We start from the raw sequence: 27,786 nt of genomic DNA on the forward strand, positions 1-27,786 counted from the left end.
GAGGCGGCTCTGCTGGCATTGATTGAGTGTACTGGGTGCACCCAGCTACAAATCGTGGCCCATGGTAGCAAGAATGATGCCCGACACCTGGTTTAAGAGAGTATCCTTGGTTCCCAAAGATGGCTGGCCTTCTTGGCGAAGGCAGCCAGCCTCATTCATGTGATGGAAAGTAGAGCTATCATTCCAAGAATGAATTGCAGCCCTCTAGTTTGGAGCTGAATGGAAGATGATTCCGTGATGACCTAGCATGTATGTTTCTTGACCTTCCCTTTCTCCACAGAAATGTAGCCACTCCTGCCACCTCCCCCCAAAATCTCTAGTGCACACTACACACAGGAAGGAGCTGCCAGGGTAGTGAAGTATGTGTGGTGTGCTCATGTGGGTTTTTTAGGATAAAGAAATCCCTTCACAGGCCTGGAAAGATGTGTCCTTAGTCCTGACATGGTAGCATTTGGCATAGCAGATCAGAAGATCAGAGAAAGAAAATGTTAATGTAGTGTTAGTTAATTGCAGAGGCATCTATGGAATGGTCCTGGAACTAGTCTCACTTATAAACAATAATCATGCCAACTAGGGACAGAAAGCTTATGTCAGTAGCAACAAAATTCTAAAGTCTGACTGGCCTGTATATCATGAAGACAGGTTGAATGCCAGTGGTGAAGGCATAGTCATAGCAACAAAAAATACAACAATATCTAGTGAGACTGGTACAGATTCAGAATTGAAAATAATTCTGGTGATGATAAGTGTAAAGGTGGGTCACATATGGTCATCAGATACTTTTGCAGAACCCTGCCTCTGAAGCACTAATGATGGAACATGTGAGGGAATCTTGGAGAATATTTCGCATAAATTCCTTCAGCATTTTATTATTTTAGGTGGAAATTTTAACATAACAGCTATAGACTGGGAGATTCGAGTGATTAGGACTGGCAGTAGGCAGAGAATTGAGTGAAATTGTTGTTTGTGCTATACCCAAAAATTACCTTGAGCAGTTAATCAGAAAACCAACTTGTGAAGATAACATTTTAGACCTGTTGGTGACAACAGACCCAAACTTTTTGATGTAGTTAGTGTAGAACAGGGTATGAGTGGTCATAATGTTGCTACACCAGCACTGACTGTGGCTTTAAATGGGAATACAAAGAAACGCAGGAAGATCTTTCTGTTTAGCAAGAGCAACAAGAGACATTTCAGATTACCTGACATGTACAGCTTTGATAATGTTGAGCATCAATGGATGAAGTTCAAGAGCATCACACAATATCCTGTAGACAGGTAAGTGTAAAAACTCTGAGGGATCAAAAAAACTCTCCACGATTCTATAACCATCTAAGGTAGCTGCTATGAAAGCAAAGAGAGCTTTGCTGCAAATTTAAACACAGCCAAAGCCCCACAGACAAACAAACACTAAACTAAGTCAGAATTGACAAACAAGGGCTATGCACAAAACATTCAATGATTTCAAAAGTAAAATTCTATCTACCAACTTGATAGGACGTCCTAAGACTTCTGTGGCCATATGGAAATTAGTAAATGAATTGACACCATCCATCCAGACACCTGTGACTGTAACAGCACTGAAATATAGGATAACACAGAAAAGGCTGCAATACTAAGTCATTTTTTCAAAACTGGTTCACAGAGGAAGATCACACTGTAGTGCATGCTTTAAATCATCACACAAATGTTGAAATGACATATTGAAATAAATGACTATGGGATGAAAAAACAACTGAAATAGCCCAATAAAGGAAAGGCCACTGGATCTGACAGGGGATCAGTATGATACTGATCTTCTTCTATTAGTAGTGTACCATAGGTTGTTGGAGGAACAAAGCATTTCTTATGTTTAGGAAAAAGCACAAGTCATTCCTGTTTTCAAACTGAGGCACAAAACTATAGGCTTATATCTCTGACACCATGATGTTGGAATTTGAAACATGTTTTATGGTTGTGTGCTATGACATTTCTGGAGACCAAATATCTCCTCTGTAGGTATCAACATGGGTTCCAGAAACAATGATTGTGTGAAATCCAGCTCACACTGATCGTCCATGAGATTAGGAAGCCGTGTATATCACATTCCTTGAGTTCCAAAAGACATTCAGTAAAGTTCCATACTGCCACCTAACGAACAAAAAACCAACTGTGAAGAGTTTCTAGCAAACAAAACATGGTGTCTCATTCTGAATGAAGAGATATCTTGAGACATAAAAGTAACTTTAGGTGTGCCACAAGGGAGTGTTACAGGAGCATTACTTTATATATATATAGTAGACAACATCAGAAATTCCATGAGGCTTTTAACAGATGGTGCTGTTGTAAGAGAAGTTGCAATGCTAGAAAATCATTGCAGGAAGACCTGCAGAGGATTGACACATGATGTAGAGAATGGTAATTGACCCTTGGTTTTTGATTACATGATTGCAGAATTACCACTGGAAGCAGTCACTTCCATAAAATATCTAAGAATTTTCATATGGAGCAATTTGAAATGGAATGACCACATAAATTAATTGTGCATTAGGCAGATGCCTGTCTAAGACTCATTGAAAGACTCCTGAGGAAATGCAGTCCATCAACAAAGGAAGTAACATACAGAACTCTTGTTCAGCCAATACTTGAATACTGAGTTGACTAAGCATCTCTGCGAGACTTTCATGCTTACAATATAAACCTATAATGAAACATGTTTTTCTGTGGATTGTCTCTATTTCCTCTATCAATTTTATCTGGTGTAAATCCCAGACTGGTGAGCAATATTCAAATAATAGTCAAACAATAGTTTTGAAAACTATCTCCTTTATGGGCTGACTACATGTCCTCAGGATTCTTCCAATGAAACTCAGTCTTGCATCTGCCTCACCTGAGATTAGATTTATATCGGCATTCCACTTTAAATTGTTCTGTACACATGTTCCTTTGTATTTTATGGACAAGACTGCTTTCAATGATTGTTTGTCAGTTGCATAACAACACAGTAATGGGTCTTCCTGCCTATTTATGAACAATATGTTATTACATTTCCTTATCGTGAGGGTCAATTCCCAATCCCTAAATCTAGTGCTAATGAACTGAAAATCTCCTTGCCATTTTCTAGTGCTGTGACTTCTCCATAGGCAACAGCATCATTCATGATAACTCTCATGATGCTTCTGATACTGCATTATTTAAATATACTGTGAAAAACAATGGTCCTATAACACTCCCTTGGGACACACCCAAAGTTACATTTTGACATTTTATGCGTGAAGATTACTGGCTGTTAAGAATGATATGTTCTGTTCTGTTTGCTAGAAACTCTCCAATCCATTCACACAGGTGGTCTGATATTCCGCATGCTCATTTTTTTCATTAGGCAGAAGTGCAAAATTGAACCAAATTTCTTCCAGAAGACAAGGACACAGCATCAACCTGGGCAATGGTATCTACTTGTTTTTATATTTCATGAATGAACTGAGTGAGCTGGGTTTCATATGATTATTGTTTATAGCACCCATTTTCATTCCTGTGGAGGAGATTTCTGGTCTCGAGGAATGTTATAATATGCAACCATAAAACATGTTCCAAAATTCTACAACAGACTGACTTTAGAGATATAGTACTATAGTCTTGTAAATCTGTTCAGCAATGCTCATTAAAAATAGGAATTACCACACTTTTTTCCAGCCAACCTGCTATCTACATTACACTGTTGCCGGGGGAGGAACAAGTTCTTTAACATACTCCATTTAAAATCATGTTGATATCCTGTCAGCTCCAATGCCCTTTCCTTTGTTGGACAGTCTCCAATTTTTTCCTTCCCTTGGCCACTGTTTTTGATATTTTTCACTCTGACATCTTTGCAATGATTTACAGAAGGAACTACAGGGTAATCCTTTTCTCTCTCTCTCTCTCTCTCTCTCTCTCTCTCTCTCTCTCTCTCTCTCTCTCACTCACTCACTCACTCACTCACACACACACACTAATGCAAATGCAACTCACACATACTGAGTGTGGTTTCAGTTGCCTGAGACTGCAGTCATGTGTGTGAGTGTGCAGTCAAACCACAGCTGGTCTTTCCACTACATGGCAACTTTGCTTGGCACATACCTGTGTAAGGCACATTGTACTGTTGTACAATACTCGAATTTTGTCCATTGTTGGCCATAATCGTCAGTGCTGGAGGAGATGAAATTTTCATGTTTGCCTCTCTGTTATTCTGAAATCTGTTTCTTGTTACTCTTGATGCATGTAAATATCTCCCTACCTTTCTTTATGTTCTTATTTACAGCCATTGGAACGGCCTTACGATCACTGATTTCCTTGTTCTACACTGAGTCAAAAAGTTCGGGCCTGTTGGTTACCAGGAAATCTAATATGTTGCCTTTGTAAGTCAGTTCTCTGGTTAGCTCCTCAAAGTTATTTTCATATCTGGAATAATTTCACCAGATTCCCTGTTCCTATTACCCACATTAATCACTTCACACTCCCAGTCTATAGGTGTTAAGTTGAAATGTTCACTCAATACTGTAACTTAACCAGGAGATTTACGGAAAATATTATCCAAGTTTCCCCTCAATATTGTGCCACTAGTGTTCAAGATGCAGGGTGTGGTGTATATAAAAGCCTCAGATGATCATGTTTTATCCACCTTTCATGCTAATCCTCGCATAAATTATTTCACATTCAGAACCTGTACTAAGCTCACTAGACATTACTATATGTTTTGCAGCTATAAACATGCCTCCATCACTGGCTTTCACCCTATCTTTGCAATATACATTCCAGTCAGAATTGAGAATTTCATTGCTATTAACACCTGTTTTCAATCAAGTTTGTGTCCACAGCACTATGTGGACATTATTCCCATTTACAAGTGAGAACAATTCTAGGACATTCTCAAAGATGCTCCTGCAGTTAACTAATACTACATTAATCTTTCTCCCTCCACTGACTGAAAACTGAAATCAGAGTGTATCTCATCGATCCTGTACAGTGATTTCTCTGGCCTAAAAAAAAACAGATTTGCATGCCACACCTACCCTGCTAAGCTAGTAGTTACTTCCTGCATGTATTGCATGCCTGACCTATTGAAGGGCATTCTTGAATTCTCCACCCAAGAGTGGAGGTTGAGAAATCAGGATCCAAGATCATAAAAGAATCATCTGAGCCTTTGATTTATGCCTTCCACTCAGCTCCAACCCAGAACACCCCTATCAGTTCTGGGAATGAGACTGCAAAATACTAGCTCTGCTTTCACCCAATAAGTGAGGCTAACTCTTTTCAGCAAAGCAGCCAGCCACCTGTAGAAACTGATAATGACCTCTGAACAGAAGTGGCAGGCATCATTCATGCTGACATAAGCCATGAGCTGTACCCAGTGCACTCAATTGCTGCTAACTGATCCTCCTCCATATCTTAGACATAACCCTAGCAAACAGAACCTGTATTATGCTCACTAAATGTTACTGAATTTCTTACAGCTATAAACATGCCTCCCACCACTGGCATTCATCCTATCTTTGCAATATACATTTCAACCAGAATTTAGAATTTCATTGCTATTAACAACTGTTTTCAGTCAAGTTTGTGTCCATAACCATGTGGCCAGCTGCCAGTTCGCAATCTGCCCATCCCTCCTGTCCCCCATGATTCAATTCTGGTATCTTCCAACTGTGACCAAATGGCAGATATTTATTTCCTGTTCCTCTATCAGCATATGCCTACAATGTATGATACAGTACTAAGTGAGAGCCTCTTTGATATTCTACGTAATCTCTCCCCTGGTTTCCTCCCAGTGAAGCCACTTACTGCACTAAGCAGTAAGTTCCATTGCTTATTATACTATGACAGCTCTCATATGGCCATGTGGCCAGTATCCACTCTCATATTCTGACGAGAGATTCATGATCCTACTACTGTTCTCCACTGACCATCGGGTAAATGTTGACCAGCTGGGATGTGTGAACTGGAAGGTGCTGCAACATCAGGGAACGTAGGTGACACTATAGGCTACAAAGATACCAAAGCATTTATTTTGGGTGCCCCAGTGCCACTACAGACCAGGGCAACAGCCTGAAGCTTGTCAACCCTGATTAACACAGCTTCCAGCCGCCTACAGAGAGTGGCATTCCCATGCCATTGTGTACACAACAATTGCATTCCTAACCATTTTAATCAATTTTTGTCTCCACAATGAGTCAGTGGGTGCAGTCTAGGCTCTACAGCTATTTGATGTCTGGTTTTTATTATTCTCCAAACCAATCTCACACTATACAGATACTCTACAATTCACACAAAAATTTAGAATAACTGAGCATATTTTAGTAAACATAGTAAAATACACAGATACAATTCATTTCTTTGCACAAGCAAGTGACAAACAAACTAAATTAAGTCTTGTGTATAAACAGAAACTGCTACTGCATCTGGTGCATCCACTGAACTTCACAGCTATGCCTACACACTCAATCAGCAGCATTATCCCCACAGCTGAACCAAGGGGCATCTGGTTCTGAGCTGAGCAGAATGTTAAAACCAGAGACTTCACAGGTTCTGCAAGAAGCCAGACTGTGACTTACTAGACTTATGCTGTAGGATTGGGAATTGAATAATTGCACAGTCTCCATAAATGGGTCAAGGGACCCCACACATCATAGGCTGCTATCCAGGTGGCTGACAGTACATGCCATGCACACAAGGCCTTCTCTAGTTTAGCTGTCAGAGGAAGACCTAAAGTTGTGACCCCCACACCTAAGGATCAACTGCCAAAATCATCATAACAAAATCCCAAAGTGTGAAGCACTCCTACAAAGCAATGGGAATGAGATAATACTAGATACATAAAGCAAGGTAAAATGTGTAATTAAAAGAAGAGAGATTTTTGGTGTGAATCAAAATATATATCTAATGGATAGGTTAATAGGAAGTGGAGATAGAAATTGAAACTGCATGTGAGACTGTTTGGGGAAGACTCCTTGTCAAGGGTAGGCCTAGACATGTAATTGTGTCTTTCTATCAACCACAGGACTCAAGCCCAGATCTAACCAAAAACTTTAGAGACAACTTTGGTTTGCTAGTACATATGTTTCGCAGCCATACAGTCATCGCTGTGGAAGACTAATTATCCAACTATCGATAGAGATAATTACAGCTTAGTAAATGGTGGGCATCAGAAGAAATCCTGCAAAACATAGAATAACACCTTATCTGGAAACTACCTAGGACACACAGTTTGGAAGCCTACTGATGATGGAAATTTAGTAGACCTATTTTTTTTTTTTATTACTACACAATATTTATTGCATACAATCTATACTATATCACATATCAATTGTGTGAACAGTTAATACTTTCAAATTATCAGTCATAGGGAACTTATTAGGTACCTTACATTTAATAAATAATAATTTATAAGGTGACAAAAATTAGGTGTGTTATCTTGAAATAAATTACACAAAGCATACTCCAGCCACATCACCTGGAAAAACCAGTCTGACATATACCTCTTGTATAATTCATTTATGAGATTCTACAGTCTGCCTTAAAGCTCTTATCAGTCACAAAAAATCCAGTTCTACTCACTATTACCTCTTCATTACAGAAATAAATAACTCAAGTTCAGTAAAATGCCTTAAATTACAGTAATCTACATGAATGCTCTTCCTTTTCATTCGATTCAGGAGGCTGTCACAATTCCGACCGAAAAACCCAAAACAAATGAAGCAAGGAAAATATGAATTTCTTGAACCTGGAAATAGTCTTCATCACCAATAAAACTATGGTATCAACGCTTTGCTTTGCGCTGCTTGTTCTTCAATAACTCTTCAGCCTTATCAATATTTCGATCGACCAGTCGTTCCATCTTGTCCAAGAATTTGGGACCATCTCCTGTAGCTTTTTCTTCTACCTTATCAGCAAGTTTATCTACTTCTTTGTGAACTTTATCCCAGTTAATTTTCAAATAACCTTTATGATTTGCAATCTGTAACAAAATAATGCCACCTCCAACTGCAACTGCTGCCGCTTTTCCAACTTTCATTGTCACAAAACCAGTACACCATCTAGAGATGTCCATACTGAAACTTGTCTCAGTGACCATGATGCAACTGTAGCAACATTGATTACTAAAGTACAAAGGGCAACTAAAACACAAAGGAAGATTTATGCCTTCAGTAGGCTAGATGAAGAAACGTTTATATCATATACCAAAGAGGAACTCAAAAAATTAACCTCTAGACTGGAGCATGTTGAGGAATGGTGGCTCAAGTTTAAAAGAATATTCAACCAATCACAGGATATGTAGGTTCCTAGCAGAAATGTTCATGATAGGAGAGACCATCTACAATATACAACCACTGTAAAAAAAAAAAAAATTTAAAAAAAAATTTTTCTAATGTAATAATAATTTCTGTGGCTCACAGGCTTGGTGCAAGTCTTTCAACTGGACACCACTTAGTGGCTTACGTGTCCCTAACTACTCAAGTTACCCAGCTGTAGGAAGATGACCTACAGTTTAACATGGAAACTGAACCACATATAATTTCTTGTTAATCTCCAAACCACTGAGTGGTGAATGCTAAGTTAAAAGGCAGAGTGAAAAACGTGTTATGGAATGAGGATTCGATCCCACGATCATTCAGCACATGCTTTACTAGACCACCAGGCATGACACTTTAAGAAATAGTGGCATTTTCTTACTAGGTGCAAAAACAAAGCATACGGCTATAGATAAAGAGATGCAGAAGGAAGGTGACATGTGAAGTCTTCAACAATTACCACAGCAGAATGTCATTGAAAAATCTTTTACAAAACCCAAAGAAATTCTTGTCACAGGTAAACACAGTCTGTGGCACCAAAGTTAGTGCCCAGGCACTTATGAACAGCACAGGAACTGAAGTTGAGTGTAACAAAGCAAAGGCAGAAATGCCGAACACAAATGTTGCTCTACTAAGAAAGATACAAAAGTACTGGCCCAGTTTACTTCACATATCACTGCAAAGATCAGTGTCATAGTTATCGGTGCACATGCTGCATCTAAGTTTCAGTTGCAGATCCGCTGACCAAAGAACTGTGCCCACTGATATCATATCCACGAAACTATTGGTACCATCCAGTCTCACTGCCATTGTCTGTTGGGGTACCCAAGAACATATTCTGAGCTAAACCATAATAGGGTATCTGAAACAAAATGACATGAGGGATTGTGCCTCTACCAATCTTCCTTCATTTAGCTACAATTTTCTGGTGTCATGACTTCTCTGTAAACAACAGCAACCCCTACAAACAGTCTCATGGAGAGTAACTATATTGTAACACTCCCTTGGGGTGCACCCAAAGTTACTTCTATATCTGTAAATTTCTCTCCATTAAGAATGTTGTGCTGTATTCTGATTACAAGGGACTCTACAATCCAGTCACAAAGCTGGTCTGATATTCCACATGCTCACATTTTGTTTATTAGACTACAGCGCAGAACGGTACCAGATACCCTAAGAAAATCAAAGAACACCATCACCCTGAGCAACATATCTTGTTGATGAACAGAGGGAGCAACACTTCACTCAATACCTGTTTCTGTAATGCATGTTGATTCCTACAGGGATTTTGGTCTCCAGAAAGTTAATACTACATGAGGATAAAATGTGTTCTAAAATTCTACACATAATGACATCAGGGATCTGAGCTTCTTGTCATGACCCATGCATTTTTCCAATCACTAAAAATGCTTTGATCCTCTGGTGATTTACAGCAGACAACTTTTAGGTGAGGTGCATATTCTTCTGCAAAATAGAAGGTTTGATCTAAAAGTGACAGAAATTTTTGTTTTTCCCAAAGGCTCTTTATTTATTCATCAACATCAACTTTGTCATCTTTAGATTAATCCCCCTCAGATATAATACACTTGTTTTAGTTTTTTTCCAATCTTGAAAGCTCTTCTGGAACTCACTTTTCATTGTAGTGTTCATCTCCTTCAGTGATTCTGTTTTTATCTCATCAATCCTGGCAAAACAATGTCCTTTCATGGGTCTTTCCAGCCTCTGGAATAGAAAGAACTTGCAGTGGGCCTGTTGGCAAATAAATTGGTGGAGACACTGTAATGATTTTTTTTCCAAAATAATCATGAACAAGCATTATTGTGATGCAGTTTCTGTGGGTGGTTTTGCCACAGCTCTGGTTGTTTTCTTTGGACTGCTTCTCCCAAACAGTGCATAACTTCCAGATAGTATTCCTTATTGACTGTATGACCAGAAGGCAGGAACTCATGATGCATTGCCACATTGTAATCAAAGAAAACAGTGAGAAGAACATTCAAAAGTGATCAAACGTGAATTTTCTTCATACTTGGCTCTTCTGGCAGTTTTCACTGGGATGACTGGGTCTTGGTTTCGTTGTCATACCTGCATAGCCATGCTTTGTCACATGTTATAACCTTCTTTAGAAGTTCTGGATCTTTGTTGACTTCATTCAGCAAATCCTGAGTGATGTCTTCATGATGATATTTTTGTTCAAAATTCACTAATTTCAGAAAAAAATACTGCTGCTACAAGTTTAATGTCCAAAACATCAGAAAAAATTTCTCAGAATGAGCCAAAAATATGCTGACATCATCAGCAATCTCTTTGATGGTGATTCAGTGATTTTCCAGAACCATTTTCTTTACTTCTTCCACATCATTGTCAGTAATTGATGTGCAAGGTCATCCAGAGCAGCATCACTTCAACACCTTCTTGACCCTCTTTGAAACATTTATATCATGCTGAAACTCTTATCTTACTCATAGTGGATTTACCAAAAGCCACAGTCAACATTTCAAGGTGTGATGCTGCACTTTATTCCATTTTTCAAAAAAAATTGGATTCCATACTGATCAAAGTATAAACTGGGATACACATATGGATAAGTTATGCAGCAGGCTTGAAGGTGTGATTGATCTGCTGTATGAGCTAAGAGGCTGTGTAAGTGAAACTCCAATACTGTATGCATACTTTGCTTTTTCCATTTTCCATCTAACATAAGAAAATTTGCTATGGGGAAACTCAACTGGATCTAAGAGCAATATGAGATTGCTTATCAGTATGACAATACACTCCTTCTGTTATGGATGCATCTAGGTATTTGGTTGGGAAGGGTGTCATAATGCCATTGTATCCTATCCCGAGGTAAGCTGTTGTAACTGGCTGTTGATATCCAGGATACTGGCACTGGTCCCACACTTTCCATCAAGGACTATCATGGATCTTGCTGGCCATTGGAATACCTCAACATCATGCAGACAGTTCGTAGAGACACATGCTGTATCTAGATGAGCATTGTCCTGTTGAAATATGGCACCACAGTACTGCCCAGGAGTAACACATGTGGATGGGAGGATGTTTATGACATACTGTTGTGCCACCAGAGTCCCCTCAATCTCTACCAATCACTATCTGAATTCGTACCTAATGGCATCCCACATTATGACAACAGAGTAACACTGTTATTTTATCCATGTTTGATCATGTGAACTCCTTGGTTGTTACTGATTGTTGGTGAATAACACAACCTACCATTTGTGGCTGGTTGCTTTATTCACCAACAAGGAGAAACACATTGTGCCTCTACAAAATATGTGAATAATGGACCACTCCCCAGGTCACCCCCATTCTCACCAACAATAGTCACCTTGGGTAGTGAAAAATTGTGATTCATCTCTGAACACAACGTGATTCTATTCATAAGCCATCCCTGCTTCCCAGGCACTTCACCAATCCAAATTCAACTGTCTGTGCTGTAGTATTGACTGGAGCCTATGAATGGGATGGCACTCCCATAGTTCAGCTGCTGCTCATCTCTGACCAGTGGTGCAGGATGACACAAAATGCTGCAGGGAGTGTGTTTATTGTTCTCAGATGGCAGGTGGAGGTGTGAGAGGTTACAGTGTACTTGGTGCACAATTTGGTAATTCTTCCTTACAAAGAGGAGATGTGGTCAACCAAGACCTTGAGTAGTCTTCCTGCCTTCTTATTCCCTTCTACTCTGACACTGGGCCATTGTCACATTTAATTATCTCACATATCTAAATATTCCACAATTTGACCAGCTGGCCAAATGAAGTCAGACAGTGAGGCTCCTTTGAAACTCTTTTCATGTGTTGATTACACAGTCTCTCACGATGTTTCACTGTGGTCACTCAGTATCCAACAAAGTTCATGCCCCTGATATATTGTGCCAGGTTTTGTAACAGCACCAAACACAAATAACATAAATGCACTCTGGTGGCTGTTCTACCTGTCACAGAGAACTGAAACTCTAATCATTTACATACCTGCCAGTGGTGTGTACATGTACGAAGTTGAAATTACATTGACATCCGATCGTGTCTTCTTGGTAATTTTTTTTATTTATTTATTTTTATCAGACTGTGTATACTAACTGACAGATGACACCATCATTAGAATAACAGAAAAATTTGAAGCTCTCACTGAGAATACAGTAGATTACTTCAATGTGAAAAATTTCTGTATGGACCTGGAAAAGGTTGTTGTAGCATATGTTCATCAATATGGCAGTAACTAGAATAAATCATGTGGCTCCCACAAAAAATCGTGTCTAGCTCGCAAAAAGTGTCAAAAGTGCAACAAAATGCCATTATTTGTGTGCTATGTAAAAGTGTCTTCCATTTTCGTTGTGGAAAAAATGATCCTTCAGTCAAAGAAAATCTGAAACTGCTAGCACTCGGGAAATGCATCAAATGCTGCAGCTGAAACATGATGAAAATAGTGAAATTGAAGGACAGTGACTTAAATTGTGAACTATTGCTAATGTGTGAGAAGTTGATTGATGAAATTTGCAGCCTCGCTAAAGATATTGATCGACTTCAGAAGGACGTGGATAATTTACGGAAAGCAATAACCATGTGCTCTATGCTGAATGTGAACAGTGTGATTCTTAATTCTAGAAGTGTTGCTAATAAAAGTATTGAAATGTGCCAGACATGTAAAACTAGGATTGTGTATGTCAATCAGGAATGCACTTCATGTTATACCAAATAGTAATGTGCCTGAAAAATATAATATAGAATTAGATAAGAGGATTAAAGAGCGCATTATTCACCAGGAAAGCCCAACAGTTTGTAGTGTATTTTCACAAGACAAGATGAACTACTCCATTACTAATCTCGAAAGTAACTCTGACAATATAAACAATTCAGGCATACAGCGACGAGGAAACAGAAATCAGGATGCCCTAATTGATAATTGATACTACGAATCATACTGAGTTTCAAAGTGTGCACAAAAAAGGACTCATGGAAGCATGTCTCTCCAATGTTTAATGGAGATTCACAGCTATCTGCCAAAAATTCTGAAAGTCATAACAATGCACAGCCCCAACGTGACAAAACACGAAAAAGTAACATAAGGTTTATTGTCCTTGCTGACAGTCATGGTTGTGGGATTGCTACATGGATCACTGACAGAATATCGGAAAAAGCAACAGTATTTGTTAAGCGTGGTGCTCCCATGTCTGAAATAGGAAATCTCGTCCACCTGCCTGAAGTCAGCAAATTAACTCACAATGATTTTATTGTGTTGTTTGGAGGAGCAAGTGATGTATTTAAAAATGAAACTCCAAAAGCTACTGATGAATTAAAGAAGTGTTTAGGACACTTGACTCATACAAATGTCCTGTTAATGACTATTGCATACCAATATGAGCTATCACCGTGGTAATGTGTAAACAGAGAGATAAGTGCTGCAAACATGTTACTCTAAAAAATGTGCACACAATATGAAAATGTAGAAGCCATTGATCTGAGTGGTATAGGACATAGATTTCACACTAGACGTGGACTACACAAAATGGGCTAGAGAAGCAGCTCGTTGTGGAAAAACCAAACATATGTGTTGTCAAGAAATTGGAGATAAGACATACAGCAGCAAAGAAAACAGATACATCATCACATCTTCTCTGTTCACCAGAACAGCAATCATCTCCCTGTTATGCAGAAGTGGTGCACAGCACATTGGAAGAAAATAAGCAGACTCCACCAATGCAGAAGGAGACTCCAGGCTCCCACAAAGGTGTTTTTTTTTATGGACAGATCCTTACCAAGCAAGAATGAGGTCAGTGATATAATAAAAATGTCCTTAGCAATCTCAAACTTTAATGTAAATCCTGGTACTGGTAATCAAATAAATTACAGCAACAAACATCTTTCTGTTTGCCATCAAAATATTCAGTCAATAACAAACAAAGTTTTAGATGTAGAGATCTTACTAAATACAGAACTTAACTTTATTAATGTTCTGTGCATTACAGAACACTGGCTAAATAATGACCAAATTGACTCTTTTTCTATACCAGAATATACACTAGCAAATTATTCCTGTAGAAACAGCTATAAAAATGGAGGTACCACAATTTTCATCAAGCATGGGTTAAAATATAAATCAACATCTCAGTACAGAAAGAGACTTTGAGCTGGCACTCATTGAAGTCAGTGAGGCAAATACAGTTGTAGCATATATTTATCACTCCCCAAATGGAAATTTTGACTCATTTCTAAATAAGCTTGAATATGTACTAAATAGGCTTCATCTAGACAAAAAATCAAGAGTGCTTTGCGGGGACTTCAACACTGATTTTCTTCGAATGAGCAAAAGAAAAGAACTATTGCTCAACCTCACAGGTACTTTCAACTTAAAACAGACTATAACAATCACAACAAGAATCACAAAAACTACTGCTACTGCCTTGGCTCAGATATTTGTGAATACATATTGTACTGTAAAATGTCTAAGTAAAAGCCTTAGTGATCACGAAAGCTCAAGTTGTCACCATCCAAAGCCACTTACTGGCCAAGCAGAGCTATAAAAGAACTATAACAGCAAGGCAGTTTAATACACACAATACAGAAACACTCAACTCCCTGTTATCAGGAGAAAGGTGGGAAGAAGTTTTGCAAATAGATGACACCAACAAAAAGTTTGAGAAATTCTCTAGCATCTTCATTGATTACTTTGAAATTGCATTCCCTCTCAAAACACAAGAAATAAGAGGCACAACTAAAAAATCAAAGGTATGGATAACAACAGGGATGAAAATATCAAGTGCGAGGAAAAGAGAATTACTCAAATAGAGGAAAAAAAAACATACCCCCTCTTCTAAACAGTTACATACATAAATACATTCAAATCAACAGAAGAGAGGTATGACAGGCAAAAAAATGGCCAATGATAAGTTCATAACGGAATCAGCAAATAAAAGCCAAGCAGTATGGAAAGTCATAAAGAAGGAGGCAAATAAAGTGTCCCATAAAACAGAAAATATCACTCTTAACCATGAGAATAACAGTATAAATCCCCAACACATTGCAAATCTTTTTAAATGTTACTTTGCAGAGATCACAAATAATTTAATAGTCAGTGACAAAACAGATACTAGAAAGAAACAGAAAAACAAAGTGCACTCATGTTCCTCTTCAATCTTCATTAATGGAACAATCCCAGATGAAATCATCAGTGCTGCATCAGCTCATAGGAAAACGTCATCAGGGACTGTTGTTACTCCTGGTTACATCATAAAGCAATGTATTAAAAACATTTCACTTCCTCTTGCAGATATAGTAAATTCATCTTTTCTGACAGGCACATTTCCAGACAGTTTAAAAATTGCTAAAATGGTCCCTATCCATAAGAAAGGAGACAAAACAAATATAGAAAACTATAGACCAGTTTCATTATTATCAGGCTTTAGTAAAATCATAGAAAAAGTAATGTATAATAAGCTAATGAAATTCTTAGAGAAAAATAAAATTCTCACTGATTCTCAGTGTGGATTCAGGAAAAATAAATCAACAACCAGTGCAATCTATGATTTTATAGAAAATGCCCAAGCAGTAGACAAAAAACAAAGAGCCACTGGCATTTTTTTAGACTTAAGTAAAGCCTTTGATGTACTGGACCACTACATACTGCTGGAGAAGCTCCAAGTATATGGCATTAGAGGCACTGCACTAAAATGGTTCACTTCATACTTGATGAACAGGAAACAAAAAATACAAATAAAACATGAACTAAAGAAAACACCAGAAGATGCTTCTCAGATGCAGAAGTTATAAATAAAGGAGTCTCTCAGGGATCCATTCTTGGGCCAATCCTCATTCTCTTGTGTATCTAGACCTGAACACTGGATCACAGGCAAACATTTTTTTTGCAGATGACACAAGCATCCTAATTACAGGAAATACCCCAAGTCAGCTTCAAACAGCTGTTAATAAGACTACAGAACAGCTAAGTAGATGGTTTGAAGGGAATAAACTTATGATAAACACCAAAAAACAACATTCCTAAATTTCTGTTTAATAGGTGATGCATGCTGCACCAGTGGGACAATAAACTCCAACAAAATTTCATCTTCTCCGGAAACAAAGTTTTTAGGCTTATGGCTTCAAAATAACTTCAAATGGCACACACATATAAACAAAATAAATGGAACACTAATTAAAATATGTTGCAGTCTGTGTTTACTCTCTGTCAAAGCAAGTTATAGCACTGTCCAAACTGCCTACTTTGCCCAATTCCACAGCACCCTAAAGTACGGAATTATATTCTGGGGAAGTACACCATCTAGTTCAGTCATCTTCCTAACTCAAAAAAGAACTGTAAGAGCAATGCAACACACTCGACAAACAGATTCTTGCAAACCCCTCTTTGAAAAGTCATCAATTCTCCCTCTTCCCTGTGTGTATATATTCAAAATCTGTAAATATATTAGAAATAATTTAAAAGATGTAAATGAAAATTTTAATAGCCATGAACATGATACAAGACAAAAGGAAACATTTCATGTCCAGCCAATAAAGACATCATCCTATAAAACCTCCACAGTAAACAGTGCTATACAAATTTACAATAGTCTTCCGTATAAAGTAAAAAGACATATCATCATTCTTACTCTTTTGTAAAACCCTAAGGGCATTCTTATTGGAACATTGCTTCTATTCAGTAGCAGAATTTCTAGATCATTTAAGATACAAAAGACTTGAAACAAGACAGTTTTCTGTATCCCACAACCTGGAAGGATCTATAGGATGAATCAATAAATCAAATTAAATATTTACATCATATGGATAGGACACCTATACCAATGTTGAACTAAGTGGAAAAACAATTGTCCAGTCAGAGACTACAAAATGTCTAGGAATTTGGATACAACAGTGATATGTAGACTACACACACAGAAAACTGAGCAAGACTTGTTTTGTAACAAGAACACCAAGGAAGTATGTTTGCTCACTCAGTATTACAATATACAGTAGTGTTTTGAAGAAACTGTGGCGTAAGCTGTAAATTAGTCAGGCCACAAAGAAAGGTAATTAAATTATTTTCGGAATAGACCAAAGGACATCATACAGGTACCTATTAGTGAAAATAAAATTCTGCCACTTCCCTGCATATACATACTAGGGAGCTCAGCAGAGTTCCATAATTGCTAAATATGTATTGGAATTGGTTATACATCTCTGTCCATCTCCTCCTCTCCCCTATCTTTGTTTATCTCTTCTTCCTTGCCCCTCTCTTGCCCACCTCCTTCACTCCCCTCTCTCTGTCCACCTCTTCCTTCCCTTCTCTCTGACACTGAGCCTTGTTTGTTGTTACTACACATGAAACCTATATTCAGAATTGAACTCATGTAAAATGAGTGGGTAAATCAGTGAGAGGATCATTGATGTATGGTGTATGAGAGAGATTTCTCCAGCTGCTGGATCTGTGAGGACAGTAGCTTCAATGACAGTCATTCACTCAGCTGTAACATTGAATGGGAAGGGCTACAAAGTTTCAGATAATTTAGATCATGTAGTGGTATTCCAATCAAAGGCCAATAAGCCATAAATACAAGTTTCCTGTTTTCTATTAAAACTGACTGTGAGGGAGAAAACAAAACACCACATTTTGTGTGGATAGGCTTCCTCTTTATTTTTTCCTCTCTTTACTCTTACTCTTTCCTCCCCCTCCTCCTTCCTCCCCTTCCTCCTTCCTCCTTCCTCCGTCAGGCTTTCCCTCAACCTGTTGCAGCTACACCTGGTCCTTCCATTGTTTTGCAGGTCTCCCAATGCATCTTTTACCTCGCGGAGTATATCACCAAAAATGTAGTGGTAATCTTGATTTTTCAATTTGTAACAGATGGGATATCCATTTTTGTTGGTATTCATCAACCTTACTGTTTATATTGAAAATATTTAATTCCTTCCTGATATACGTATTTCTTTTGTAGTCTAGCTATGTGTATCCTGCTATGCACCTGAGAAATCTCATTTCATTGGCTTGTAATCTTATTTTATCTTTCTTTTTCATTGCCTAAGTTTCACTTCTGTATAGTAATGTTGGTACTGACATAACTTTATAAAATTTTAGATATGTTTCTGTTCTTACTTTACGTTGGAGGGCTCTTCTGGTAGTAGTTAAATTTCTCAGTTTTGTCTTTTTGATATAGGTCGCCCCTGTATGACAGCACGGTTCCTAGAAATTTGAATCTATCTACTTGCTCTATAATCTTGTTGTCTATAATTATTTTTGTTCTTACTGAATTTTTTCCACAGAAAGCCATGGGTTTTGTTTTTTGTATTGATATTGACATATTAAATATCTGGCATGTTTGGTATATTTCATAGGCAGTTCTCTGTAGTCCATCTTCGTTATTCAAAATTAACACTTGGTCATCTGCAAATAACAGTCATAATGTAATCTTTTTGGTTGAAGTTATACGTATAGTTCTTCAGTTTCATTCTCCATTTCCGTATAATGTCATCAATGTATATATTAAAAATCAGTGGAGAGAGGCTGCAACCTTGTGCTCTCCTAAATCAATAACCTTTGTTCTTTATTCATTATCCCCATTCATTTGTATTCTTGTATTAGCATGGATCTTTTGAACTACCTATACAATGTTCAACAACATACAATGTGTATTGGTATACCTCTTCTTACTAAAATTTCCCACAATAGCTGTCTATTTACTTTATTTACATAATCGACAAAAAGGATGTGTGTTCCTTTATTGAATTCCTTATGTTTTTCTATAATTTGCTGTAGCATAAATATGTTGTCACTATAGCTTCTCCACTTTCTGAATCCATTTTTTTCTTCTGACGGCAAGCACTCCATTGTGAGTTTTAGTCTTTTGGTTATTATTCTAGCATAGATCTTATACACTTTATTTAATAGTGATATTCCTCTATAATTTTTGGGTTTTGATCTGTCTCCTTTTTTAAATATTGGTTTTATAAGTGAGATCTTCCATTCTTTTGGTATTCCCTTTGTTATCCAGCAAAGATTAAAAAATCTGAGGAACCTTTTTTTAAGTGCTACTGAAGAATACTTTATTAGTTCACTGTTAATGCCATCACTTCCTACTGCCTTTTGGTGCTTTGTATATCTGAGAGCAGGTTCTAATTCCTGGAATTAGATGATCTGGATTTGTTTCAAGAACTTCATCACTTTCTGTGTTCATTTCATCAGTCCACATTTTCTTGTAATAATGCAGCCATTATTTGTTCTTTATTACATTAATATCTGCCACATCCTTTTTGCTGTTATTCAAGTGTCTTACCATTTTATATCCAATTGTTTGTCTCCCATGGACAACGTTTTTGATCCTGGCAACAAAGTTATTCCAACCATCTTGATGGAGCTTCCTGCTTAGTTTTTTCACTTGTGCTGTCTGCTTCTTGTATGCTTCATTATTCTCCTGAGTTGGGTATTGTAGTTTTTTCTATATTTTTCTCTTTATTTCAACAGCCTCCTCAATATATTTTGTCCAAAAGAAATTGTATAAATAGTTTTTGTTTAAAATTATTTATAAGGAGCAATAATGTATATGGGAAAAACAATTTGACGAATGATTTAAATGCCCTGCTATCATAGTTAAAACTGGCTACAAGAAAGAAAATGAAACCATACAGTTTTGTAGCACAAAATTTTCTTTCTCACAGTCAGTTTTAACAAAAAAAACTGTACATTGTTGTTTAAAAAATATACAGCATATGTCCATCTAAATGTTTATTACAGTATCATGTGAAAATTTGAAGTAAATTGCTCAAGTACTTTTTGAGATTTTTGGAAACAATGTTAAACAACAACATTTCTGTATATAGTAGTATTAATATGTAGTATTACACCTACTGGTAGATCTGTATCTTTGTACAGAGGAAATCTGATGCTAATGTTCCTTGTCTCCAGCTTCATCCTTTAGTCTGGCATCCAATTCTTCTTCTTGCTCACCCTACACTTCCTTTGATCTTCCCTTTGATTATATCATGTATGAGCCTCTTGTGTCTAATCCAGTTCAGATGGCCTTCCTCTGAAGAATTGTATTCAGAATAGTTTTCTTCTTTCCTATTCTCCTCAGTACATTGCCACATGATCTGTCCACTTGATTTTCTCTGTTCTTCTCCACAACCACATTTCAAAATTTCCCAGGTGTTTTTTATCATTTTTTCTTAGGGTCTCCATCTCTGGTCTGTACATTACAATGCTCCAGATGTAGCACTTCACCAATTTCTTCCTTAAATGCAAGCTCAATGTGCTGGTTGCTAGAGCCCTCTTCTTGTTGAATGTGACTTTGGCCATGGCAATTTTTGCTCAAATTTCATTTGTGCAGTGGGCATCTTGTGTCAGCAAGTTCCTCCAAGTGGTTCATCATGTGTTGCAGTTGTCTTTGATTTTTAGCGAGCTCTAACTTGTCATCTGCATACCTGATGGTGTTTGTTCTGCTATCCTAAAGTTTCCACATCCTTTCAAAGATTCTCTCACCAGCCATTATCCATACAGGTTGAAGAGACTATAGATATGGATATAGATATAGATGTATGTATAGACACAGAGTATAGATTTAAAAAATTAATTGTTATAAAAGAAAAAATTAACAATAGTGGTCCTGGTATCTCTCCTAATCAATCTGTGCATGGCTGTTATGCAAGACAAAAAAAAAAATCATGAAAATTGAACTTCCTGCCAGATTAAAACTGTTTGCTGGACCAGAGGTCAAGCCAAGGACTATTCTTCAAGGAGTCTTATTCCACAGGGTATTCGGGAGAAATTTTGTGAAGTTCAGCATGTACACTATAGAGCCAAGAAAACTGGTACATCTGCCTGATATCACGTAGGGCCTCCGTGAGCATGCAGAAGCGCTGCAGCACGACATAGGATGAACTCGACTAATGTCTGAAGTAGTGCTGGAGGGAACTGATACCATGAATCCTGGAGGGCTGTCCAAAAATCTATTAGAGTATAAGGGGGTGGAGGTCTCTTCTGAACAGCACATTGCAAGGCATCCCAGTTATGCTCAATCATGTTCATGTCTGGGGAGTTTGGTGGCCAGTGGAAGTGTTTCAACTCAGAAGAGTGCTCCTGGAGCCACTCTGTAGCTATTCTGGACATGTGAGGTATTGCATTGTCCTGCTGGAATCACCCACGTCTGTCAGAATTCACAATGGACATGAATGGATGTAGGTGATCAGACTGGATGCTTACGTAAGTGCCACATGTCAGAGTCATATCTAGACATATGAGGGGTCTCATATCACTCCAACTGCACATGCGCCACACCATTACAGTGTCCACCACCTCGAACAGCCCCTACTGACATGCAGGGTCTGTGGACTCACGAGGTTGTCTCCATACCTTTACATGTCCATCCACTCAATACAATTTGAAATGAGACTTGTCCAACCAGGCAACATGTTTCAAGTCGTCAACAGTTGAATGTTGGTGTTGACGAGCCCAGCTGAGGCATAAAGCTTTGTGTCATGCACTCACCAAGGGTGCACAAGTGGGCCTTTGGCTCCAAAAGCCCATATCAATGATGTTTCATTGAATTGTTTGCACACTGAGAGTTATTGATGGCCCAGAATTGAAATCTGCAGCAATTTGCAGAAGGGTTGCACTTCTGTCACACTGAATGATTGTCTTCAGTCATCATTGGTCCCATTCTTGCAGGATCTTTTTCCAGCCTCAGTGATTTCAGAGATATGATGTTTTTACCTTATTCTTGGTATGAACAGTACCCAGTCGAGAAATGGTAGTACAGGAAAATCCCCACTTCATCACTGCCTTGGAGATGCGGAGTCCCATCGCTCGTGCACCGACTATAATGCTACATTCAAACTCACTTAAATCTCGATAATCTGCCATTTTAGCAGCAGTAAACAATCTAAAAACTCCACCAGACATTTGTTGTCTTATATAGACATTGCCAACTGCAGAAACGTATTCTGTCTGTTTACATCTGTCTGTATTTGAATACACATGCCTATACGAGTTTCTTTGGCGTTTTGGCGTAGGAGAGAGGTACTGACGTAAGTGGAGCTTTGAACATTTGTCATGAATTGTGCTTTGATGGCTCAGTTAGAGCAATAACACACAGGAGGCACAGGTTCCAGGTTCAAGCCCCAGTTTGGCAAACAGTTTTAACCTGCTATGAAATTGAGTTAATGCATATAATGCTTCAGAGTGAAAATTCACTCTGGAAAATGATATGCTTATTCATCTGAGACATACAGTGCTATTTCAAAAAAGCAGTCCCTCCAATTAAGATTTGTTGCTCTTAGCACTCAAATAATGTAGCAGCTTAATCTTTATTTTGATGACTGTGATCTAATGGATAAGCACTGATCAGTTTTAACTACTATTGGAGTTGCTTCAATTGGATTTTGATTGCCCAGTATTATTATTTCAAGGAATAAAGGTTTTGCACTAACTGAAGTCACAAAAGTTTGTACGAAGTAAAGTTATATATTCAAACAATGGAAACTCCACATTGGAATATCAGCAATATTAAGAAAAGGATAGACTGGCACTGACTGTAAAGATGACCCATTGATTTGCAGACAGGCACAATGAAAAGACTGTTACAAATTTAGCTTTCAGCCAAAGCCTTCTTCAGCATGGAAATCATACATACATATGCACAAGCAAGCACACCTCATGCACACATGACCCCTCCCAGCAGCAGCTCTCACCAGAATGCCACTGTCACGTGAATAGCATTCTGAAGTGGAACAGGGAAGGGGATGGATAGCAGGATATGGGTGGGGGGAGAGAAGAGTACTGTCTGGTGGTGGGTGTGCAGGGATGGATGGTTGCTGGATGAGACTAACAGGCATAGCAGTGGGGGGGGGGGGGGGGGACGGGGGACGGGGGGGGGGGGGGGGGGGGAAGAATGAGGGGGTGCATTGGCATGTAGAGGCATACAATGAGGGTAGGGGACATGAAAAGGGAGGATGTGGTAGGACAGAGGGGGGCAGAAACTTTTGGGTGGAGGCGTGGGGACATCACCATAGTCTGAGGCAAGTACAATTTTGGAAGCAGGAAATGTGTTATAAGGATAACTCCTATCTACACAGTTCAGAAAAGCTGGTGGCAGAGGGAAGATCAGCTGGCCTGGTTTGTGAAGCAGCCATTGGAACCAAGCATGTTGTATTCAGCTGCATGTTGTGCTGCAGAGTCTTCTACCAAACTGTTGGCCACAGCTCAGTAGTGGCCAATCTTCCTGGTGGACAGCTGGTTGATAGTCATATCAGTATAAAAATCTGTGCAATGATTGCAGCAGAACCAGTATATGACTTGGCTGCTTTCTCAGGTGGCACAGCCTCTGATGGGGTATGATAAACCTGTGACAGGACTGGAAAAAAGGTGCTGGGTAGGTGGATTGGACATGTCTTGTACTTGGGTCTTCCACAGGGATATGATCCTATTGCATAGGCTTGGGATTTGGAGTGGCATAGTGATGGACTGTGATGTAGTGGAAATTGGGCGGGCGGTGAAACACCACTTTAGGAGGGGTGGGAAATGTCTTTGGTAGGATGTCCTTCATTTCAGAGCATGACGATAGGCACTTAAGCCTTGTTGAAGGATTTTGTCCAGTTATTCAAATTCAGGGGCTGTTGGTCATTGGTGGGTTTAGTCTGTACAGAGGTGTGGATGAAGCCATCATTGAGAAGGAGGTCAACGTCTAGGAAGATGGCATACTGGGTTTAGGAGGATCTGATGAAGCGGATGGGAGGTTGTGAAGAAATGACGCTAGGTGTCTTGGCCCTGAGTCCAGATTATGAAGATACCATCAATGAACCTGAACCAGACCAGGGTTGTGGGGTTTTGGGAAGCTAGAGGTTTCCTCTAGATGGCCTATAGACAGGTTGGCACAGGAAGGTGCCATCCAGTTGCCCAAGCCTATGCCACGGATTTGTTTGTTTACCTTCCCTTCAAAGGAGAAATAGTTATGTGTTAGGATAAAGTTAGTTAAGTGTATGAGGAATGAGAGGGAGTCTGAAGGATTTTGGTAAAGGTAGCGTTCAATAGCAGCAATACAAGAGGCATGAATGATATTGGTCTGTAGGGAAGTGATGTTGACAGTGACCAGAAGGGAACTGGGAGGTAAATGGGTGGGGATGACTGAGAGTCGGTGAAGGAAGTGGTTGGCATCTTCAGTATGAGAGACTAAATTATGGGCAATTGATGGGAGGTATTGGTCAATGAAAGCCAAAACCCTTTCAATAGGGACACAATAATCAGCTACTATGGCGTGTCAAAGATTGTTAAGTTTGTGAATTTTGGGCATCATGTAGTGTGTTATAGGGGTGTGGAGGGAAATGGATTCAGGGGAGAGATTCCAGGAAGGGCCCAATGAGGTAATGTTGGAGATCTGGGATGGTATCATTCTGATAGTGTTTACAGGTGAAAAAGTCAGACAATGGGTAGAGGCCTTTCTCCAGGCAGCCACAGCTAGTCATCAAAACAGTGATGATTAGGTCTGGATCTGTTTTGAGACTGTGTATGGCTCTCCTTTCCTCTGATGAAAGGTTAGTGTTCTTAGGAAGGAGCCTGGGGGAGGATGGCAAGGCCACATTAGAGGTAAGGATTTCCTGGAAGGTGACCAGGGGGTGGTTGGGTGGGAAGGGGGAGGATCACAGTTGGATGTTGCTATGAACTTAGGGAGATTGGAGTTATGTTGGCTTTGGTAGGGAGGGAGGGAGTGGTGACAAGAAATTTTTCTAATGCAGGGATTGGCAGAAGGTAAGTCTTCTCTACCCAGCGGTTCCTACCCCTGTAACCGACCCCGCTGTAAAACCTGCCCCATGCATCCCCCCACAACCACCTACTCCAGCCCCGCTACTGGTAAAACATACACAATTCAAGGCAGGGCTACGTGTGAAACTACACATGTCATTTATCAACTGACATGCCTGCACTGCACAGCCTTTTACATCGGCATGACAACAACTAAACTGGCTGAGCGCATGAACGGACACAGACAAACTGTCCACCTAGGAGATGCCCAATACCCAGTAGCGGAGCATGCCCTCCAGCATAATTCTAGGGACCTAGGAACCTGCTACACCGTATGTGCCATTTAGCTTCTCCCACCCAACACCAGTCCCTCTGAACTGCGGAGATGGGAACTTGCACTCCAACACATCCTTTCATCCCACCATCCCCCTGGACTGAGCCTACGTTAAACAACCTCACTCCCATTCACTCTTCAGTCTTCTCCTCTTTCCCTTTCCTCTTTAGCCATTCACGCATCTTTTCATCCTACATAGTTGTGTTTATCTTTATACTATATACCTCTTTACTTCTGTATGCATCCTCTTTGGTTTGAAGCTGGCACAGTACTTACAGTAGAATATCTTTGGCTTCCCTCTGACAACCATGCCTCCATCCTTGCTACCCTCCCTGTTTACCTTTCCCTGTTGCTTCATAACCTGGGTTGTGAGTAACTGAATCCACTTTCCCTTCTTCCCCTTTTTTCCCCTCTCTCCTCTCTGATGAAGGAACAAAGTTCCAAAAGCTAGGAATGTAAATTTTCAGTTCTGTTTTATGTGTATCTATCGGCTGTACTGAGCTGAGGTAAGTACTGGCCAGCCCCTCTATCTCTTTGTTAGTATTTGTTTCACATCTTATATGAGATTTTCCATTAATCATATATATATATATATATATATATATATATATATATATATATATATATATATATATATATATATATATATATAATAGAAGGAAACATTCCACGTGGGAAAAATTATATATAAAAAACAAAGATGAGGTGACTTACCGAACGAAAGCGCTGGCAGGTCGATAGACACACAAACATACACACAAAATTCAAGCTTTCGCAACAAACTGTTGCCTCATCAGGAAAGAGGGAAGGAGAGGGGAAGACGAAAGGAAGTGGGTTTTAAGGGAGAGGGTAAGGAGTCATTCCAATCCCGGGAGCGGAAAGACTTACCTTAGGGGGAAAAAAGGACAGGTATACACTCGCACACACGCACATATCCATCCACACACATATATATATATATATATATATATATATATATCTCTGTGTGTGTGTGTGTGTGTGTGTGTGTGTGTGTTTCCTTTGGTGAAGAGGGCTTTGTTGAAAGCTAAATGTGTAACAGTCTTTTCATCATGCAAGTCTGCAACTCTGTTGACCATCTTTATGGTTGGATGGTTGTTAAAGTTATATATTCAAGTTAAAAACAACTGAAAAGCCATTACCATTGTCACACGCATCTATTCTTGTTTATCCTCAACAAACATCAAATACACTGAAATGTCATCTCACACTGTTACAATAATGTGCACGCGTTACCCTCACAGCAGTCATTGCCCAATGCGGTAAACATAAACGTGTAATATCGGCACTCTGTATTTATAATCACTTTTCAGTAAAAACACATTGTCACCACTTGTCGTATTTCTTACAGTTTGCTGGGGGTCAACCCATGGTGACGGGATGCTGCCTCATGCTATGCCATTACAATAATCACTGTACTCACTGACTCAGCTGCATCACTCACTCATCACACCCAGTGCTTGGCAATAAATTCTTTGCCTATGCTGAACCTATGTAAGCAAAATATTGTTATATCTGAGTAAAGGGCTCTGGATCTCTTACACACCGTAACACCAAAATGGCTAGTTCATTACCAAGATACTAAACAGTTATAAAGGACAATTGTCATAATGGACAAGGACAGATTCAGGTCATCCATAAAGACTATCTGGTTGAGCACTACTTTATTCCATGACAGATTATCTAAATAAACTAAACTGTGTTACCATTTGACAGTATACCTGTAAAGTGTTCTTAAGAACAATGTTTTCATGTTGAAAAAAATTTGTTCAATGTAAGTAGTGTTAATACTAATTACAGGCTGGTTCATTGTCTATTGTACACAGTGTAGTTCTAGATTTACAGGGTAATTAATAAATAAATAACCATCAATTCTTCTGGTATGTGACCACATTGCCAGTGCATAAAATTCTCCAATGTTTCAGCCACTGTTGTAAATGGTCTTTCTCAGCATGTTTTTGCAGTCAGCTGAGGAAGGCCATTTGCAATAGTGTCCAAAACATTGGAGAATTTTACACATTGACAGTGCAGCTACATGTACTAAAGAATTTGATTGACTGTGACAACAACCACAGAAACCTATGCTTACAAATGGATAACTACTTTATGATTTTTTTAAAAAACAAAAGCTATAAAAACTTATATATCTTTTACACTAGATTAAAAAATATACTTTAAATGGGCTAATGTCCTTCTATAAGCAATTAATGAATTACATTTACATTGTAATATCTAAACATTCTTTATATCTACTACTAAGTTACCTTCTTGTATCCCTGTGTTATCTCAATGGCCAATGTCTTTGTCATCAAAAAGTGACACTGACGCCTTACACATGATAGTGACAAAAGTGCATCATCATCTGATGATAGCAAAATTATTATCCATTGAAGTGTTATG

At 38.8% G+C, this 27,786-nt stretch overlaps 1 protein-coding gene across 1 annotated transcript in view; it reads left to right on the top strand.

Annotated features, from left to right (window-relative positions):
- The window catches only part of LOC124777302 (EF-hand domain-containing protein 1-like), a 203,751-nt gene extending 176,914 nt beyond the window's left edge, over positions 1–26,837 (top strand). The window contains exon 11 of the mRNA XM_047252653.1: positions 26,738–26,837. Within this exon, the coding sequence (XP_047108609.1) occupies positions 26,738–26,796 (59 nt within the window). The 3' untranslated portion in view covers positions 26,797–26,837. The remainder of the gene's footprint in view (positions 1–26,737) is intronic.
- The last annotated feature ends 949 nt before the right edge of the window (positions 26,838–27,786 follow it).

This window comes from Schistocerca piceifrons, chromosome 2 (assembly GCF_021461385.2).
Source record: "Schistocerca piceifrons isolate TAMUIC-IGC-003096 chromosome 2, iqSchPice1.1, whole genome shotgun sequence".
Classification (NCBI taxonomy): Eukaryota; Metazoa; Arthropoda; class Insecta; order Orthoptera; family Acrididae; genus Schistocerca; species Schistocerca piceifrons.